Consider the following 14,800-nt stretch of genomic DNA (forward strand, 5'->3'; position numbering starts at 1 on the left):
GATAGCACAAAGAGAGAGTCGAGTTACTGTGTTGCCACTGATTGTTCCACTGATTGGTTAGGTGGGAGTTTCTACCCCTCTACAAATAGCTTTTCATATGTTAACTTGGTTTATCTTCCACATTGTTCCATTGACTTTGGGTAAATTATTCTTGCACTCACATTTCTTTTTCTAAAAGAATCACCTAACAGTATGATAGCAATTTCACACCAGTTATAAAACTGAAACCAAGGTCAAGTACTGGAAACAAACAAGTTTGTCAGTGTACTATACACTTTAACACTTTTCCTATACTATGCATACACATACTATATTTTGCCCCACTTAATGGGCACTGCACCAATGTCTGAATTCAAGTACTGGCATAGTTTATCCCTGAGCTCTTTGGCTTGTGTTGAACTGCTCAGGGTCTTATCTCCATCTTCCTGGGACATGTGTCCTGATCTAGTCATTCCTGGTTGATTCCCTCCATGTATAGTTCATAACACTCTGTACGCAGGAAGTTGTGCAGAGCACAGCAAGCCAAAACAATGTCCTGTACTATTTAATATTTTGAATATTAATGGTAGTTGGAAAAAGAAAACGGTGTGCTATGCCAAATGCTTTTCCTACCACCCTCCGAGCTTGCGAAAGCCTATAATTGAAGATGCATTTCTCTACAAATAGTTCAAGTTCAAGTTCAAATCTTTCATTGTCAGATGCACAGAACAACACAGAGTTAGACTGGGCACTGAAATTCTTTGGACAAGACAATGCAAAGCAACCTGGCATAACATGACATACATGTAAGTACTCAGAACATAGGTTACTCCTATGATAAGCCAACATAACATAATATAATAAACCTCTTAAATATACAAAATAATTAACAATACAGTATACTAAACCTGAGACAAGTAGGGTACAATTAGTGAAATATTGCTGATTGTGCAACCAGTAGCTGAAAGTGCAACCAGTAGCTGAAGTGACAGTGTGTAAAGTGACTAGTGTGAGTGTCGACAGTGTGTCAAAATAGCCTGCAGTTCGGATATGGCTTACTAGTCCTTCAAGGGAAATGCCTCATCTGCCACGAACGCCAGCAGGTCAGATTCATAATAGAACAGAATTATGTTTTATATACGTTGTCTTAAAAAAAGAAAGTTGACTTGTCATCCTAAATGAATTAGTCCGCTGTCAAGTCCTCTGGATCAACATGTGTGTGTTATTTCCGTGAATCAAGGATTAGAATCGGAAAGCTGCTTCTTTCTAAAGAGATGCACATGTAAAAGTCAAATACTTACAACTACTGGCTGTTGCTTTAAACCCTCTGTATTATTACTTACAAGATTGACGCTTTGGAATATTCACAAGTATACTTTTAGCAGTTTTATCATTAATTATTCATTCATGTGGCACCTATCCTAACCTAACACACAGTATTTATACCATACCTACTCACACTTACTACACTTCCCTATATCCTATCTTGAGCACATGTAAAAAGACATCTAACAGACTGCTCTATTAAATGTTCTGTTGATGTGCAGATTAAGGCCTAGTACTGTGTCTGGAAAGTGCAGTCAATGACAGCAAATTGGCAGGTGTAAAACATTCTTATAACAGGTAAGAGTGGATGATACTGTCAGATTTCTTAAACAATAGGCTACAGTTTTTATAGGATATGATATTTAAGGGATCAAATGTTTAGGTTGGCTGATACGGATAAAGATATAGGCTGATAATAGGACTACGTTGTAAATAATGGAGAATATAACGTAATAGTTTAGAGTGTGTGTGTGTGTGTGTGTGTGTGTGTGTGTGTATGTGTTTTAAGGGATTTAGATTGTAAGTATATTGTCTAATCCTCCGCAGCAGAAGGTGGCGGTAATTTACCGAAAATCTTTATCCCAACCGCCGTAAAAGAAAAAGAGAAAGGATGGACTTTTCCGGTGGTGGGAGCGTGGATAGGCTCACAGAACTAGGGGTCTCAGGAAGGAGGTAATTCTCAATCGCCATTGGTCAGAGATCTTTAGGGACTTGAGGAGAGGTCGGCCGTTTGAGTACTTCGCTACCTCATGTGTTTTATGAAAAAAGATAACGTTACACGTTACATGTAATCAAACTACTTTTAATACAGAGCAGTTCAATTTGAGTTGAGCAAGAAGCGCGCAGTTTTGAATATACAGAATTCTACTGTTAAGATGAGCAGCCCGTCAAATGTATTCGATAACTGGCACTATAAACATCACTTTGTGTTCGTTAAAGACGAGGGGAAGAACATCTGCGTCCAGTGTAATTTATGCAAGCCAAAAATCAATCATTTGTCTCTGTCGAAGATGTCAACATCAAATCTATTAAAACATTTAAGGGTAAGGTGCACTTAAGTTCGTCAAACAAATGCTTGTAATTTTGAAGACACGTGTCAGTACTGTTTGCTAGAAAAGTAAATGAACGTTGGCCAGAGTTAAGGCAAGGATTTTTGTTAACAACAGAATACCAGAGTTGTCTCCATTATGTGTTGCATCCACAATGGTATTATTCAATCATATAAAAGACCTATGACTTTTAGTTGTATAAGTCTGTTAATAAAAGCTTATTAATTAAGTGTCGTAAACATGACCTGATGTATTTTATTTTTTCTTTCAGAGAAAACATGCAGACCGTTTCGACCAGATAAATTCGAAGCGTCCCAAAAAAGGTGAATCATCAAAAGTGAACAGCCTTGTTTTGAACTTTATCCTGGAAGAAGTCCAATCAGTTTCTTTCCTGGAGCAACCTAGTTTCAGAAAATTAGTTGAGGGCTTGAGTGGAAGACCATTGGACATGGACCGAGCTACACTGATTGCTGAAGTTGAGAAGGCGTTCTCAATCATGAAGGCCAGACTAGTGGGGAAGTTGAACACAGTTCAGTCTGTGTGCACCACAGCAGATATCTGGACCGCCAACAACAGGAGCTACTTTTGGATGACCTGTCACTGGATCGATGAGAGTGAGCTGGTAAGGAAGTCCGCTGCACTGGCCTGCACCCGGCTCCGGGGCATTCACACGTACGACTCAATCTCGGCCATGATCCACGAGATTCACTCATCCTACAACATAGAGAATAAAGTGGGGACTATTGTCAGGGATAACGGCAGCCACCTTGTGAAAGCCTTCAAAGACTTCCCTGTTGATGGCTATAATGAAGACAATGGCGACATGGGCATATTTGAGGATGTTGGTACAATCCTGAAGGGCAGATGTGAAGAGGATGTTCCTTCGTTCCTGCCGTCATTCCAGAAATGCGTGTGCCACCTTATGAGCCTGATAGTCACTGAGGACTTGCTGCTAGCTGTGTCTCAGAGTGAGAGCAGCCAAGTATACTACAGCACCATGGCTAAGTGTTCTGTTTTATGGAACAAGGCCCACCATTCTCAACTGGCTCTTGATGCAATACAGGACATGGGTAACATGTCTTCGATTGTTCCCTCAGTGTTTCGATGGAGTTTGGAGTACAGCGTCATGCAGAAGATCGCGTCTCTGACAGAGAGCCAACTCAGTGACGTATGCACCCAGTTGGAGATGTCTGAACTACAAGCTTTAGAGTTGGCCTTCTTAAAAGAGTATGTGGAGGTTTTTAAACCTCTAGCATTCACACTGGACCTTCTCCAGGAGGAGCAACATAGTTTTTTTGGACTGGTCATCCCTACACTACTGACACTGAAAACAAAACTAACAAACAAGAAAGCTTGCTCACGTTTTCTCCCAGATGTAATTAGTGCTATTCTTGATGCGGTAGACACCAGCTTTCAGCAGCTGTTTGTCTGTCCCGAGGCGAAGCTGGCAACAGCCACCACTCCCCAGTTTCGCCTGTGGTGGTTGCCAGAGGCAGAGAGAGATGACATGGTGAAGCTGCTGGTGGCTGAGATAGCTCACTTAGCCATCAAACAGGAATTCTTAGAAGAATTTGCTCCGATAGATTCAATGGGCTGTCAGCCGATAGAATCTGAGGAATTCTTCTGTTACGGTCCAGGAAGCGAAAGCCTTGACGATCCAATGGCAGAGGTAAAAAAGTATCTAGAAGGAAGCAACAAGAGCCTTGGTTGTCTGAATGAGTTTCCGAGGGTTAGAAAGCTGTTCCTCAAGTACAACACCACCCTGACCTCCAGTACCGCTGTGCTGCGGCTATTGAGTCACAAAGGAAAGCTCACCCTCCAAAGCAACTGTCAGACTGATGAATATTTTCAGAGGGTTGTAACGTTACAGTACAATCTCAAGAACGGCCTTTGAACTATTGGCTTAAGAGAAAGGAGAGGCCATCCTGCAGTTTGTATAGTTTAGCTGCCACTACTTTTGACTAGATTTTCTAGCAATATTTTTTACGTTCAAGTATAGGAAACATTTGCCATTTTATTTCTGTCCATGTCATTTCACTATAAATAAAAAGTGGGCATTCTTCAGTTTATCTACTTTCTCCACAAAACAGTGGAGCTGCTGAGCTTATTCATTTTATCTTAGTTTATTCTGTTGAATATTTGTACTTTGTGTTGTTTTAAAATAATGTATACCTATGTAGACCTAATTCATACAAAGTAGTATAAATCTTTATACAAAATATATTGTTCGAGACTCAATCTTTCCAGATTTTTTTTCCCCTGTATAATTTAAAAAATGCATCTCTGTGTGTGTGTGCTTACATTTAAGCATTTAGCAGAAACTTTTATCCAAAGCGACTACCAAAAGAGAGCTTTACAAAAGTGCATAGGTCGCATACCATGCTGACATCACCTCGCTGTATATTGTAGCCATTCTAGCTACTGATGGCATGTTGAAACCTTTTAGACCGGCAGGTAGGCTGTGATTATCAGCAATAATAGCACTATCAGCAATACCTTGTGTTGTTCGATGCATCTGACAATAAAATACTTGAAACTTGATCAGATAGAGTAGAAACATGTAACTATTGGAAACACATTTTCATGCCAGTTCACTGCCTGCCTGGTCTGATGCTGTGTTGGTACTGAACTGCAACAATTGATAATCAGAGCTTCAGTGCTTACACGCTTCCCAAAAACTGGGTAAAACATCAAAATAACATATTCCTCTGGGACAGACAAATGCAGGTGTGAAAGTGGATTTTACACCTCATTCAAAGGAATCAGCAGTGAAACATTCCTATGAAGTCACATCTCACAGCTGGGTTCCAAAGATGAAAAACAGACCATCACACTTCAGGAAAAAACTGAGTCAACAAGTTATGGGGTCAGGATCGATCTCATTACTTAGTTACTGAGACACTTTGCAAGTGTCATTGGACTTTATTTGATGAATTATGGTAAATAGGTTGTCTTACAGTCCATGGTCTTCTCATGAAGACTTATAGCAATCAAGTGTTCTCAGTTTGACTACATGATGGTGCCCTGCTGCTATACACAGACAAGGCATACTGATAGGCCTACATTTAAACAAGACACCACAGTTTAAAGATTCATCCAAATTGAAAATTTAATGACTTAAAAGAAAAACGCTACAAAGTTTTACTGTTCATACTGCACACATCATTCCAGTAGGCTCTGTTTGCATCACGTTTTACACCACTTGTCTTGTTTAATAGTTTGTAATACCACCACCACCACCACACAGCATCTAGTACAGGGTCATGATAGGCACGAGGTAGGAGGGATGTACTGTGTTTACAGCTTTATTTTTTATTACTTATACTTCATATCCAATTACCCTAAATGCTTTACTCCTCAGAGACATCCCTTATCTAGATGCTGAATTTGGCTAAAACAGCACAGGTTAAATTGTTCCACCATGCTTTCTTCAAGCTCACAGTTAATTTAATGTGATAAAAGTGATAAAGGACGCAGTTACGAGAAAAACATTTCAAGTTTGGATATGACTTCAATTCTTAAACACCCTCTCCTCGCTCTATGCATAGTGCAGAACTCTGATAGGTCAGCCTCTCCTGGTCTGGGAAGCTGAAATCACTGCAGGAGGGGGAGGGTGGAGCTAAAATGACCCAGGTTGTCGCAGGCTTTCAACCACCGCTGGACATTGGCTGGAGTGGAGGAGCACGTCTGGCGGACACAGCAGTAGCAGGCAATGTCGGCCAATGAGAGCTCAGGACCAGCCAGCCAGGGTTCTTGGCCCAGGGAGCTGTTGAGGGCTCGTAGGACAGTGGCACGTTCCTTGGTGCTTCCCTCGGCCAGTTGGAGGAAGGCGGTGTCCACCCAGCTATCAATCAAAGTGGCGAGGGCAGGTTCACTGGGGTAGGGGCTGAGGAGGCGGAACAGAAAGCGGGCCACGTTGGCCTCGCCTTCGATGGGACACATGTTCTGGACACTGAACTTCATCTGCAGCTTTGGCACTATAGGGCAAAGAAGGGAAGAATTGGGTCGGTGAGACTCAATGTGAATATACCTTGTGACTATTTCCGGATCCATCTCCTGTGTAGAGGCTCATGAGAGCATACGCTGGTCAATTCCACAGGCTTCTTCTGTCCATTACTCACATTTGATCAATCACCTAAAGAACACCTCCCTCTTCCAACACGTACCATCTTTCCAGATGAGGGTGAAGCCCAGCTGGAAGCGCTGGCGGGTATAGCTGTCGGCATGTTGCGGGCCGAGGCAGGACAGCAGCGCCGGCGGCACAGCGGCCACAGACGAGTGGACATGGACAGTGGAGAGGACCCGGTAGCGCTGGCACAGCAACCCATGGAGCACCAGCAGGGTGAGAGGAGGCCGGGTTGGGCTGGCATTTATCACTACGTCTCTGAGTGCACCAAGGTCCTGTTGGAGATACCAGGAGGAAGGGGAAAAGTTAACTGTACTTCCTCAGCATAAAGAGTTCAATTCTGACTGTTTTTACTTGAGATCGGTAAGTAAATGCTAAGCATCTCCCTTCTTAAGAAACAATATCCTGGACTATCCTCTTCCGCACCTTTCCCAGAAGCGAGTCCAGGTCTGAGGTCCCTCTGAAGGCTGTGGAGGTGGGGCTCTGGGAGAGGCTAGTCACAGTCACGTCCAGGTCGGCGTCGGGGGTGGTCACAGTCTTGGCCAGGCCCTCCACGGCAGCCTTTAGCTCGTAGAGCCTGCGCATGATCTCATCTTGCCGCAGCTCCAGGGCTGCCACGGCTGGGTCTAACTCACCGTTCTACAGAAGAAGGGATACAATGAGGGAGGGCAGGTTCATGTGGTCGACACGGGTTCTTTACCACATCTGTGCAGATGTCACAAAGCAAGCTAGCAGCATTAATCAACTGTCAATTTTTATAATTGAATCTGGGATAGGCTTTTTTATCCTTGGCATTTTTCAGAATTACACATTGGTACACTTCCTCGCTAACAGCAATTTGAGCTATTCCACGTCCACACACAACCTAAAACAGTAGTACAATGTTGCAGCTACACTGCTAATCTAGCTGTCTCATGCTAGTTAGCTCTTGTTAGTTACAGCTTTCGGAGATAACAGCCTTGGTCTATGAATTATTAGCTAACGTTAATTAAACGAAGACATTTATCACGACAGTCCCCCTTTATCGCTTTAACGCCAGTATTGTACACATGACATTGCATCATCCCAAACGGTTAAACTAGCAAAAATTCTACAGTGCCGAATATGAAACCAACTTCACCTCGGTGCTATCAACTGGCTAAAAGGTCCAGCTAGCTAGCGAACGTTTTATTGTATTAGCGGTATAAGTACTGAATACATTGCCAGCATTGATATTACACGTTAAGAATTAATGTATTTTAAATATTGTAGTCCAGTTAACTTACTAGCTAGCCATCTACGTCCAAATGAAATTAAGTTACCTGAAGCGCATGTTCGGAGCAGCTGCTTGCTTGAGCGTGGACATTCGGTAACTTGTACATGCACGTTGGCAAATCAATCTTTATTTCACTCCCATTGATGGGCTTTACCTGGTACATTGGCATGATGTTGGTGTAAAATGTGCACAACGAAAAATAATTTTACGACAAAATTCCAGCAACAGCCGACCTCTTGACGAACTAATTTCGTCGAACCACGGCGGCTACGTACTGTACATGTCTTGCATGAAAAAGTCAGCCTCAACAAGGAAGCGAACTTCCGATTAGTTGCTTCCAAATGTTTCAAAAGAAAGGTCAACAGATAATATGTACTTTTTTGTTATGTCTATGCGAAAAGTGGGCTACATTCTTTCCCACTTCATTTAGACTGAATGACAAACTTACAAAACCATTCGATACTATTAAGGATAAATAATCATTCCCATATAGGCTAGTGCTCAACCTTTACAAAGATATATGCAGTATATTCTGCAAACATGTAATGTAACATTTTGCTAGAAAGACCGTTTAGGCTCAAATAATTAATCTGGCTGAACACACTCTTGAGTCCATTAGGCACGGGGTTAAATGCATTCAGGATGGGGAGAGAAATGTTAGTTTTTTGCCACATTAGTATCATAATTATTTAGAGCCTCCATTTGATATTTCAAATCCAACTTTATTTTTACAGCCCTGTTGGTACTAAGGTTGAGAGTAATGTTAATTCAGGAAGGTAAGGCAATCAAAACATCCCAATAGGTGTAATACTGGTATGATTAGGTAGGCTATATCGACTTCATGCAGCGCCAGCGACTTCGACAGCTGGCTGCAGCTGGCTGACTTGTAGCAGTGAATGCCAATGGCTGCCTCAAGTCAGCCTACTGCAGCTGAATTGGCTGTCGGGGCCGCCGGCGCAGCATGAAGTCGATGAAGTAGAACGTTCTTAAGAAGCTCTTAGCGTTAAGAGCTTCTTAACGAATCTGGGAAACCCGGCCAATATCTGTTGGGAGTCAGACCACACTCTTATTTTGAAGACGAGTTCTCAAATCCGGAAATGCTTTTTTGGACTAACGAGGCCAGTTTCACTCTCCGCTCCGCTTGCCTGAACCATTTTTCTATCGAATAACTTATATTGGCCGGGTTTCCCAGATTCGTTAAGAAGCTCTTAACGCTAAGATCTTCTTAAGAACGTTCTAAGAGCGTTCGAGAACGTTCTAAGAGCGTTCGAGAGCGCCCTTAGATCGTTCTTTAGACGCTCTTAGCGTCAAGAGCTTCTTAACGAATCTGGGAAACCCGGCCAATGACAATAAGTGAAATCAAATATAACTTTCCATTGCAACACTACGTAACACTATGTGGCAACTATAGGATAACAGACGCAGCATCATGTTCTATAAAATCATCATGTTTGTAGCGTGATCCAGGGGATTAAAACGTACAAAATATATTTCAGACCTAGTGGAGTTAGTAACTAATAGTAGTAAATGTGTGAATTTGCATAACATGTAAATACTCAATAAAGCAAGAATAAAAAAATACCTCTAATGTGCATTTAATCATTGGATTCCACAACTGATAACCAAAAAACATATACAAGACAATACAGCATCTACTGTAGGTGTAGGCCTACTAAATGAACAACATTTGCTGATGGCCTAATTTAAGAAATGTTCTATTGCGCTTCTGATTTGGCTGTGAAATTCGCTAATTTTGGGTGCACAAGATATTATTCTGATCCATATAGAGTCTAACCATGTAGATGAGTGACTTTTTGCAATTCTTTGTGTCACACACTCCCCTGCACTCACTCACAATCACCATACTACTGGTAAATAGCTTCCTACACCCATCCCAACTGTGCGCACTCATGTTTTTTCGGAAGTTAGACTCTGATATGACTAAATCCACCAGTGCCATGCTGGGCACCTTAAGGCCCTTGTCTCCTAAGTTGAGGTCAGCATACTGTTTGTCCTTGAGTAATGCATTCTGTGAATCAGCAGGGATACCTGTGGTCAAGATTTTACACTCCTTACAGGGACCATCTTCCCTGTCTGCGATTTCCCCACAATCTTACTGACCATACCCAGCTGTAAACCAGTACACTTCCATCGTGGTCAATAGCAGATGCTGCTGAAACTGGTGGCCTCATCTCACTCAGCATGTCCAGGGCACGTTATGCGGTTGGACACCCTCAGGATGTTGACATCAGACTCCAGCACAGCAACACTGATCTGGAAATAGAAAATACATCCAAATATTAATGTGAATCTGAATCAACATGCACCAATGCTACAATTTTCTATATTTCATAATTACCATTTGTTAGGCTAGGACTTGCAGTTCCAAGAAGGAATTAAGTTTACTACTAGACAAAAAACCTGTAAAAGTTAGCAGGTGCATAAGAAAAAAATTACCTGGCTTGCAGGGTCTTTGGGAAAACGATGAAAGGCAAGATGTGTACTGTCACATTTATAGTTTTTGCAGTGGATTGCTGAACACTGCGTTCTTTTATTCCACTTGGACTTCGTTGTCATTTTGTCTGTTATATTCAGCCCAAAATGGCAGCCGCGCTACCGAAGCGCCACCTAGTGGTTGTTACCAAAAAGCATCAGAGTTTTGCTTCCTGTTGTTCTATCTGTCTTTCCATGCCGTCTAGCCTGAACAGAGCATGTCTGAACCATAGAGTTAATATAAGGTCTGAACCGAAAGAAAGACGGCCGGTAGAGGTAGTCGTCATATCCGATGAAAGTGGAAGCACATCATTGAGTTCCAGATGTAAATGTGAACAATTAAATGTATTATTGAGGATACATTTTAATCATAACAGATACATATACCTTTATGAAATTCTGGTATGTGGAAGATGTTATCAATGCTATGAATTTTATAGATGACTAACACTGGGATGTTGGCCCTAAGATTACTAACTCACCATCACCCAGTAGAGGGCCCTGTAGTACCAGATATTTCTACATGAATCCCATATTTTTCAGAGAAATGCAACTGTTTGCTGACCATCACATGGCCACAATTAGGATAGTATAGAATGTAATGGATGAAGGAATAATGGGATAAAAATGTTCAGACTTGTTTCTGGTCTAGACGCAGTATTTAGAAGCAGAATGCTACAGAGGGGGTCAAACTGGTGTGATCATTTGGTTTAAAACAAGAATCTGTCATTTGGCAGTAGTGCTTTGAAAATGAGTGTCAGTGTATGTGAGAGTGTCGTGTTCCTTGTGTGTGTTTGTGTGTGTGGGCGCATACCTCTTTAGAGAGGCTCAGTTAATGGAGGATGAAGTCTCCTGTCTACAAGGACAACCTCAATTTACATAGATAAGACCATTTGGTCCTGTGCTGAAGGTACAGTGTCTAAATGTTTGTTGGCCTTTCTTCTCCAGTTCGTTTTCTATTACTGTTGCTGACTTAAGCTGTCTACTCCCTGCTTCTGTCTCATGTTACCATATAGGGCAATAAATTGACAATGTGACTATCCATGAAACATGTTTTGTCAACTAAAGTTAACACATTGGGAACCTGGAGACCATCCACTACCAGTAAATTGCATTGAGCGGTTAGGGAATCGGGTTAGCAATCTGAAGGTTGCCAGTTTGATTCCCGGCTGTTCCAAATGACGTTGTGTCCTTGGGCAAGGCACTTCACCCTACTTGTCTCGGGGGAATGTCCCTGTACTTACTGTAATTGGTCTGGATAAGAGCGTCTGCTAAATGACTAAATGTATATGTAAATTAATTTGATCATAAGAGATCTTTTGATTCATTTCAACCTGGCAACCTGATCTCAACCCACCTACTGGACACAATCCAAAGAACATGTGGGTCAGCCATGTCACATCCTGTTCACCTTCATCCAATCAGCTAGCTGTCAGGGTCCTTGCTGAATAGGGTTACGCTGCTCTCATGTCCTCTGTACATCCACTTCACACACACAGACACGTGCACACACACGCACAGTCAAAAACACGAAGGCGGTGGAGAGAGAGAGATTTAATTAAAACGCACAATTGAGTTTGGTGTTCCGACAGCTTGTTAGCCCTGAATTATTCACTGGTCGCTGAGGTCCTGAGAACAGAGTAAAGGGGCCCTGGGCCCCCAGGAGCCCTGCTGAGGTAATGGACAGATCTGATGGCCACAGTCGGGCTGGGGCCTCGAAAACTGAGCCTGGCAGGCTGAAACCTGACAGTGTGCAACAGTTCTCTAAATCATGTAGAAACAAGGGCGAAGAGGGAAAAAGACCCCAAGAGACTGCCGCAGGATTGTGAGTGTATGTATTTGTGTGTGTGTGTTGAGAGTAAAGAGAGAGAGGGAGAAAGAGAGAGAGGAAAGAGAGAAGGAGAGAAAGGTAGACTTAATAAGGGTCAATGGGTGCAAGTGGCAACGACTGTTTTGTTTTTAATTGAATATGGATACAATTTTGGATATCACATCAAAACTGGTTTCGTCTCACATACAGTACAAAGCTTCAATCTGTATAATTGACTACATTCAAATGTAGTATTCATTGTCTTAAAATGCTTGCAATCTTTGGTGTTACTAATGGAAACAGTTACTGTATGAGCACCATCACACATGTGTCACACCAGGTAGACACAGAAACATTGTTCCAGTTCATTGTACTTTATTTAATGTGTTAACTGTACTTGTTGTCATCAGTCATACTCTGCTGCACCAGACACATATTATTGTCCTCTGTCACACTGATAACAAACCATCCCTCCTTTATGTAACCAGTCCAAACGAGGATAGGACGCTCTCTTATCTGATGGTCTCCTCTCATTTGGAAAGGTCTAAAAAGTGCCTGTCAACCTCCTCGCCAGAGCAATTCTTTGACTTATTTGAATAATGAATCTGTTTTAGACAGCAGCATCTGCTCTCTGCTTACTGGCGCATATGTCCCAGACAGTACATGCAAACACCAGTCACTCTGAGGTAAAATACAGCACAATCCCTTCAAAGTAAATCCATAGACCAATTATTTGTTTGTAAGCATTCGGGATGCGTGCGCAGCATGGTGGCAGAAAACCGGGAAAAGATAGCCTTTACAACTGCTAGAGAATTACACAGATTATACAAATAGTTAGGTTTAAAAAGACCAACAAGGTCGAGGAGGACAGCCTTTAAGAGAGAAAGCAATTCCCCATTTATCTGTCACATCAGAATGTAGATTTGGGTCACGAAAGTCTTGAAATTTGAGTGAGAATGTCGCCCGGTAGACCGCATAGTCCTAGGCGACAGCCATGTCTTCACATCATGTCACAAAGTTCATAATTTTACAGTTTTACAGTCAATTCTACACCAAAAGTCGAGCATGGCAGCTTTACATTTACATTTATGCATTTAGCAGACGCTTTTATCCAAAGCGACTTCCAAGAGAGAGCTTTACAAAAGAGCATAGGTCACTGATCATAACAACGAGGTAGTCCCAAACATTGCAGGCAGCCAAAACATGAAGCATACATTGTGAAAAAACTAAACAAGTGCCAAAAGGGAAGACCCATAAGAGCATGCAGTTATGCAAGTTTACAAGTTAAAACAACATGAACCACAAAAAAGTGCAGGACTGTACCTGTGGAAGAACAATCAATAGTAAAATATTTCACAGCGAGTACAAGACTTAACTTCGTTATAACTAACCTACAAGAGCAACAAGTCACTCAATTCAAGAGATATGGGAATTCTGCTTTTAGCCAGCTGGTCCAAATATTTTTTGATTTGTTTAAAACTCAACTGGCAATCTGAGTGAGACTGCGTTACACTGTTTTGACGTTAGCCTCAGTCAGACTCGGGTCGCTCTCTGGCAGTGTGCACAATGTTGTATTTCACTCCATTCTACACCAAAAACGTCAGGGAGGACTGCCTTTTGTAGATACGAGCCTATTGAAGATAGTCAGCATCTCGGATTTCTTTAACCAATCCTGTTTCATTCATCATTTGCCTGAGAAAGCGACCTCCGTTAGCCAGGCTAGTTTTGCCCATTTCACTCTTCAGGCTATTTAAAAGTCTGGGGGGACAAGTGACTTTTTGTGCATGGACAAGTGAAACGTAAATGTACTTGTCCAAATGACAAGTGCCTCAAAAAGTTAATGTCAAGCCCTGCAACCCAGTGTCCAGAGATATACAATTACCTGATTGACACTCCAAGTGTATATTCACCTCATTCCGGAAGTCACGATGGGCGTGGCCATCCGCATATTCTCATTTCCGGTTTAGATACTTTCCGCTTTATAACGGTACTAAAAGGGAACGTCTTAAACAGGCTCTGGTACTAATTTAAGGCTAATAGATACAAGATTATAACCAAACGTATGGGCATGGCTGTGAGCAAAACAACTGCTGCAGTGCATCTAAATGTAATGTAAAGCTTTTGAAACAATTCAGCAATCAAATTATTTAGTAGATGCGTCTTTCTAATTGCCATTAGATAGGAGGGAAGATTAATAGTGCACACCCTATATCATGTAAGTTTTAACACGTTGCATAAAGCTTGTACCAAAGACCCTCGATGATAAAGTTGTTACTATTTATTATTAAAGCACAATTTGTGTAATTTTTCACTCATACATTTGCAGTTTATGGCTAATAGTAGAGACCTGATGTAAAAACTAGAGCCTCAAGTAGATAAACAAGCTAACGTTCTACTGCTAACAATGTTAGCTGGTCGGTTTTGCGGGGGAATCTCAAATACAGTGCCCTCCAAAAGTATTGGAACAGTGAGGCCAATTCCTTTATTTTTGCTGTAGACTGAAAACATTTGGGCTTGACATCAAACGATGAATGTGAAACCAGAGATCAACGTTTCAGCTTTTATTTCCAGGTATTTACATCAGGATCTGATGCACAAATTAGAAAATATCACCTTTTTGTTCGAACCCACCCATTTGTCACGTGAGCAAAAGTATTGGAACATGTGACTGACAGGTGTGTTTTGTTGCCCAGGTGTGTCCTATTACATACATTATTCAATCAATAAATACCACTGAATGTCTACACTCAGGTTCAGATTGG

The 14,800-nt window shown here is 41.8% G+C and overlaps 2 protein-coding genes and 1 long non-coding RNA gene across 6 annotated transcripts; 1 reads left to right on the forward strand and 2 right to left on the reverse strand.

Annotated features, from left to right (window-relative positions):
- The first annotated feature begins 1,913 nt into the window (after positions 1 to 1,913).
- zgc:161969 (uncharacterized protein LOC569044 homolog) lies at positions 1,914 to 4,832 on the forward strand. 2 transcript variants are annotated; one of them, XM_047038374.1, is made up of 2 exons: positions 1,914 to 1,977; positions 2,626 to 4,832. In XM_047038374.1, the coding sequence occupies exon 2, from the start codon at positions 2,803 to 2,805 to the stop codon at positions 4,246 to 4,248; it is 1,446 nt and encodes a 481-aa protein (XP_046894330.1). In that variant the 5' UTR covers positions 1,914 to 1,977; positions 2,626 to 2,802; the 3' UTR covers positions 4,249 to 4,832. The 2 variants fall into 2 exon arrangements, with proteins under 2 accessions (XP_046894330.1, XP_046894328.1); XM_047038372.1 differs by having other exon boundaries at positions 1,927 to 2,348.
- Positions 4,833 to 5,437: 605 nt separating this feature from the next.
- On the reverse strand, positions 5,438 to 8,063 carry aimp2 (aminoacyl tRNA synthetase complex interacting multifunctional protein 2). Of its 3 annotated transcripts, none has more exons than XM_047038926.1 (4): positions 7,890 to 8,063; positions 6,907 to 7,119; positions 6,521 to 6,755; positions 5,438 to 6,331 (listed from the first exon to the last, which is right to left on the reverse strand). In XM_047038926.1, the coding sequence occupies exons 1-4, from the start codon at positions 7,902 to 7,904 to the stop codon at positions 5,949 to 5,951; spliced, it is 846 nt and encodes a 281-aa protein (XP_046894882.1). In that variant the 5' UTR covers positions 7,905 to 8,063; the 3' UTR covers positions 5,438 to 5,948. The 3 variants fall into 3 exon arrangements, with proteins under 3 accessions (XP_046894882.1, XP_046894881.1, XP_046894883.1); XM_047038925.1 differs by having other exon boundaries at positions 7,782 to 8,063; XM_047038927.1 differs by lacking the exon at positions 7,890 to 8,063 and adding an exon at positions 7,746 to 7,770.
- A 1,251-nt stretch (positions 8,064 to 9,314) lies between these two features.
- On the reverse strand, positions 9,315 to 10,517 carry LOC124479954. The gene is made up of 2 exons (XR_006957493.1): positions 10,193 to 10,517; positions 9,315 to 10,009 (listed from the first exon to the last, which is right to left on the reverse strand). It is a non-coding gene; the product is annotated as an uncharacterized LOC124479954 (long non-coding RNA).
- Between the last annotated feature and the right edge of the window lie 4,283 nt (positions 10,518 to 14,800).

This window comes from Hypomesus transpacificus, chromosome 17 (genome assembly GCF_021917145.1).
Source record: "Hypomesus transpacificus isolate Combined female chromosome 17, fHypTra1, whole genome shotgun sequence".
Lineage (NCBI taxonomy): Eukaryota > Metazoa > Chordata > Actinopteri > Osmeriformes > Osmeridae > Hypomesus > Hypomesus transpacificus.

Coding starts and splice junctions, on each gene's coding strand:
- zgc:161969 (XM_047038372.1), top strand. CDS start 2,181: ATGAGCAGCCCGTCAAATGTATTCGATAACTGGCACTATAAACATCAC. Junction 2,349..2,625: donor ATCTATTAAAACATTTAAGG/GTAAGGTGCACT, acceptor TTTTTCTTTCAG/AGAAAACATGCAGACCGTTT.
- aimp2 (XM_047038925.1), bottom strand. CDS start 7,904: ATGCCAATGTACCAGGTAAAGCCCATCAATGGGAGTGAAATAAAGATT. Junction 7,120..7,781: donor GCTCCGAACATGCGCTTCAG/GTAACTTAATTT, acceptor CTTCTTCTGTAG/AACGGTGAGTTAGACCCAGC. Junction 6,332..6,520: donor CACCCTCATCTGGAAAGATG/GTACGTGTTGGA, acceptor TTTGCCCTATAG/TGCCAAAGCTGCAGATGAAG.